This window comes from Nematolebias whitei, chromosome 1 (genome assembly GCF_014905685.2).
Source record: "Nematolebias whitei isolate Nwh7 chromosome 1, NemWhi1, whole genome shotgun sequence".
Taxonomy (NCBI): Eukaryota; Metazoa; Chordata; class Actinopteri; order Cyprinodontiformes; family Rivulidae; genus Nematolebias; species Nematolebias whitei.
The window spans coordinates 16,682,204-16,687,915 of NC_056498.1; the positions used below are offsets into that span (position 1 = coordinate 16,682,204).

At 41.3% G+C, this 5,712-nt stretch overlaps 1 protein-coding gene across 1 annotated transcript in view; it reads right to left on the reverse strand.

The window, feature by feature from the left end:
• Nucleotides 1–1,793, reverse strand: part of casq1b (calsequestrin 1b) — a 45,011-nt gene extending 43,218 nt beyond the window's left edge. The window contains exon 1 of the mRNA XM_037682656.1: nt 1,410–1,793. Coding sequence (XP_037538584.1) covers nt 1,410–1,646 — 237 coding nt within the window. The 5' untranslated portion in view covers nt 1,647–1,793. The remainder of the gene's footprint in view (nt 1–1,409) is intronic.
• Nucleotides 1,794–5,712: the final 3,919 nt, after the last annotated feature.

A 5,712-nucleotide genomic window follows, 5' to 3' on the forward strand; every position in this document is an offset into this window, starting at 1 on the left:
CATTTTCTGTCAACCAGCTCGCTCAACCAGATGACTCTCCTTGCAGGTAGTGGATGGAGATGACATCTTGATTCTTTTCTTCAGTCGAGCCTAGCTGAACCTCAACAGTTAAAACCTCACCACCAGACACTACACTCCAAACTCCAGGTGCCTTAATTTCCCTAATCCTATAAATGTAATCAATTTTCTGTGGTCATGCTTTATCAAGTTCATTGAATTGCTACAGTCTGACAGCTTTCCCAGAGCTTGCCACAAGAGATCCTACCAGGGGGCGGACACCTCACATAAAACTGCCCCAGGCATCGTAAGGATACGTCAGCTCTTCCACCACATTAAAATTTAAATTCTATGGAGGTAAATAAAGGTCGTCTGGGAGGAGATCAAAATAGAACCATCGCTCCTCTGCATCAAAAGGAATCAGCTGAAGTTGTTTGACCATCTGCTCAAGATACCTTATGGATGAAAATAGTCAGATAATCATATGGATATATCTAAGCAAATATGTAATAATATATTATTTGTAAAAATAATATTTCAGTCATTAACATATCCACTGGCACACATTATCTAACCATAACAAATTCAGCGAGCGGCTTCACATTTCATATTATCAGACACATGATGCAACTTAAAACTATGCACCTTTGTACCTTCATACACTGAATAAAGATGATAAAATCCACCTGAAAACAAAAATTAATATTTTTAAATCAGTTGTGTGCCATGCAAAGTGTCACACCGGTACTTTATTTTATTTATAGATGGGTTTTATGCCTCTTTGAAGGGAACCGGATCTCAACAATCCGTTTGCTTCATAAAGCCGTTCAATTTTAAACCGCAGCGGCGTCACCACGTACATATTTACGTCATCATGTACGGCGTATATGACGGGGTAAAATGTCAGGGCCGTACCACATGATTTGTCAAGCGGGAACCCCCCCCCCCCCCCCCTCCAGTGCTGCTGCACTCCTCCCCTTTGCCTGTTTTCCATTGTCTCAGTGAAAAGGTGAAGAAGGAGCGATTGTATGGGACTGAGGAGGAAAACAAATAAATTACAGAGAGGAAAAGTAAATCTGGGAACGGCTCTTTGCTGTCTGCAACTCAGTTCTGAACGTTCGTTGTAAAAAGCCGTTCAAATGATTCGGATCGTTCGCGAACTTCACATGGCTAATTTTATTCCTTTCTTTAAATAGTTCCTTCTTAACAGCTCTATCACACCAGACATAACACATTCAAAAGCATCGTACCAATTATTAGTTACATTAGTAAACTAATTTAGAATCAAATCAAAACAAGTCCAGGAATTTCTTTGTTTAAAACTACTTTCTATCTTTGATTCCTCAATCTTGTTCATCTCCACACAAACATCACAGGTTCAGTCATTGTTGTGTTTCTCAGCAGTGACCCACCTCCAAAGCCATTTCCTCTATTTGAAACTGCTTCATGGCACTTCGATTCCTATCCACATTTTTGTGGTAGTAGATCACCATCACATCGTACTTCTTCATGATGGATTTATAGTTCTTGGCTGTGAGAGCCTGAACTCGGTCTTTGCCATCATACTCAGGGATTTCCAAGCCTTTCTCTCCCCAAGACAGATGAGCCATGGAGAGGAAGACCCACAAAAACACCCAGCCCCACTTCATGATTACTGTCAACTGCTAGTTGCCTGCGTTTCTCTTCTCAAGGCCTTGTGAATGTGTGGAAGAATGGTCCAAAAAACAATGTCCCAAATGGTTTCAAGCTGGGAAAGTCAGGAAGGTTCGTCCACTTCCTGTACCAACTGGCTAGAGAAGAGCAGGTCTGACATTGATACTGGCTTTATAAAAAGACCATCACATGGTCTCCTGATGCCGCTTGCCAAGGAGAAGTGGGTGGGGCCCTGTCTTAGGTGCAAATCTAGGAGGTACAACCCACATGCACAAGCTGCCAACGTAGTATAAACAAGAGTAGTGGGGGTAGGGGACTCAAGCAGAGGTCAAAAAATCTGAGTTGTAGAATAAGTGGGAGATAAAATGACCACTTGTTGAAAGATGTTACAGAGCCATGGCTGTGTTTAGGTGTTTCAACAGATAGATGGATAGATGGATAGAGATAGGAGTGTGCAGAAAGAAGATCACCAAGATGCCAGCCTTGTATCAAGTTTTGCAGACGAGACAAACTGGTGCTAAAAATAAAGCTTCTGCAGGAAAACAACTCGGTTCATTCACAAAACCAGACAGTAGATGTGATTTAATAAAAGAGAAACAGACCAGGAGATACGTATTTCCCCCAGTACCTGCATGATTTCTGACTTCTTCAATCAAGTTATATTATATTACTGTAATGTTATATTGAAGGGAGTGGTGGGGCAGAGGTTAGAAAAGGCAAGCCTGTGATCGGAAGATCGCCGGTTCGACCCCACCAGACTGACAACATCAAAATGTGCATGGGAAAGGTGAAGCACCAACACCTGCGTCCACCCTCACTTGCCCCACTTTGGACCCTTGAGCAAGGCTCTTAAGCCCCAGGTGCCCTAGATGGCAGCTCCCTGCTCCACACAGAGGGCTGTGGTAGCTCGGTGGTCTGTGGTTGTGTCAGGAAGGACATCCAACGTAAAAACAATTGCCAAGTCTTCGTGCGACTTCGTTCGCTGTGATGATCCCTGAAGAAGGGAGCAGCCAAATGAAAAGTTTGTTTTCCTGCAGTCGTGTATTACGTTCCTCACAGCCGGTCATGTTTTCCTGCATCATGTGTTTCACTGAGATTCTCCGTATTCAGATTTGTAAGTAGTTCTGCTGTCACAACAGCCTTTTTTTTTTTAATCAATAAATCTACTTTTCTTTATCCTCAACTTTTCCTGAGCTTATGTCCATGACCAGAGTTCTGAAATCCTCTAGAAACTATGAATAGCACTTTACAACCCACACTCAGACTTCATCAACACTTCACTTAGACTTGATATTTCACAAAACACAAATACTTGGAAAAAACTTGTCACTAGCTCCCTTCTTGTATTAATTAACATTAATTGTGGTAATTTCCAGCTATGCTAAAGGTCTGATTGTACAGACATGCAACTCATGGTGTGACCAAGCAGAGTTACCAAAGTATTTTTAGTATTGGTGCTTCAGCTTTCACTGTAGTCTTCCTATGCAATAGGCATTAATACAAAAAAGTGCTGCTATGTGTATCTAATATCTATGCATTTGCTATGAATGACACATGAAGAGGAGTTGTATATAGGACGTACACTTTTCATACAAAACATAAATATTGGCAAGATGTCTGCAGAGCGTTAACAACGTTTTACTAGGATCCTGTCAGACCCGCCTGAAAAACTGCCTTTTATATTTATACTCCTGCTGCCTCTGTGGTGGAATTTTTTTCTGAGGTTGGTGTCGTCGCAGGACTGATTTGATGGAGCTGTAATATGGCCTTTAAATTGAAAAAACTAAGACAGCAATGCCCCCGCCCATGCGGCTCGGAGATACTGTATCAGCCTCGGTCCACGTGAACCTGCTGCAGCAGGTGGGATGACTTGAACAGGTGCCTCGCCCTCGCCGGGATCTGGAGAGACAGTTGGATCAGTTCTGAAGTAGGATATTCTGGCTTTAATTACGTCTGAAGTTGTGGCGATAATTAGGATGGAAATGAAAGCAGCCTTCAGAGATGATTTTAATTTTATTAGGAGCAAATTACAAGCAGTGAGGGCGGAGCTTTTTGTAAACACCTCAGAGCAGAACTTGACCAAGTTAAGCTAAATATCACAAAGGCTGAAAATGGACTGTCTGTGTGCTCGGATGAGGTGGGGACCGTGGTGGAATTAAAGTCTGAAGTGGAGGAGCTGAGAAAAAAAGCTTGAATCCATGGAAGGGAATATGAAACGTCCATCCATCCATTATCTTCCACTTGTTCTGAAGTCAGGGCACGGAGGCAGCAGTTTGAGCAGTGAGGTCCAGACATCTCTTTCCACAGCAACTTTTCCAGCTCTTCTGGGAGGATTCCAAGGCGTTCCCAGGCCAACTGAGAGACATAGTCTCTCCAGTGTGTCCTGGGTCTTCCCCAGGGTCTCCTCCCAGTTGGACGTGCCCAAAGCACCTCCCTAGGGAGGTGCCCAGGGGGCATCCTTACCAGATGCCCGAACCACCTCAACTGTCTCCTCTCGACCTGGAGGAGTAGTGTGAAATGTGACAATGATTATTGGAGTTCCTTAATCACCGGGCTCATGCACCCCTAAAGTGATAGCCAAAATGCTAATGGAAGTGCTAAAGATTTTGATGAAACCCTTCAGATGGAGGTCAAAACGTCTCTCAACAACAAAAATAAATAAAAAAATAAGGAACTCTCCAGATGACCCAACTGAACATTGTTGGATTTCTTTACCTGGATGATTGAGCATGGACTTTGATGTCTTGAACCACTTTGGCTGTGGTTGCCTGGGAGGAGTCGACGGGGGAGAGGACAGCCACCAGAAACCATCTTATCACGAGCAATCTGGTTGGTCCACTGTAGGAGTGTACTACTTGGTGGGGAAAAGTTTGTATGTGACTTCTTAGATTGATGAAGCCCATCGGAGGGCGAAACGTCTCTCAACAACAAAACAAAAAAAGGAACTGTCCAGATGACCTGACTGAACATTGTTGGACGTGCTAAAGATGGACAAGTCACCGCTGGTTGATCACGTACACCAGACACCGGGCAAGAGAGGCTTGGATGGTGGATCAAGAGTTATCGTGGCCAGGCTGCATTATTATCAAGATAAGATTTTTGCTCTAGGTACTTTAATTATGTAACCAAGCACTTGGAAATTGAGACAATATGCTGTCCTTGCTCTCCAAAATATGAATTTGGATTATAATCCATTTGTGTTTTCACAATAAATATGTAGGTAAAGGTTTGTCCAAAAAAAAGTTGAGATTGACAATACAAGCATAGTTAAAGAAATGGGACATTGTTTCTCAAGACGGCTCAAAAGCAGAATGTGAGAAAGACTGACAATTTATCAATCAGACAATATAGACTTCTCAAATTTTTATTTAAACATGTACAAAATAGATGTTTGCATTCGGTGTTTTGAAACTGAATTTCAGATAAGTTAAAAGACAAATAAAACTTTTTTTTCATTCAACCTTTATTTCTACAGGTAAATCCCATTGAGCCTTGAGGACTCATTTACAAGAGAGACCTGATTTCAACAAAGAATGATGACAACAATGGACAACAGTGACAACAATAAACAATTATAAAAGGTCATACAATTTTTTTATTTTTTTTATTTTTTGCAATTAGGATGACCATAAAAAAAGAAAAGTAAAAAGAAAAGAAAAGTAACAAAAAACAGCTAGATTATAAGGTGAATGTAGAAAACTTAAAACAGGAACATGTCTGCATTGGTCTCTGCCAGGAGTCCAACAGATTCTAATAATGAATGAATAATAATAATAATGAATAAACTTCAATAATGACAGTGTGAAAATGGGCAACAACATCACGTTTTGTTTTAACAAAGATTTGACAGAACTTACTCAGCACATCACAGATTCTTCTTCTATTCATCGAGGTATGCACATCTATTGTGTTAAAAATCTGACAGACGTCAAGTAGAGACAGATGCAGGATTAGTCACGTTTCAAAGATTCATCAGAGAACAAGCTGGCTGGTTTAACAAGTTGTGAGCATATTTTTATAAATATGTTTATATTCCATTCTTAGTATATCACCAGTAAGGAA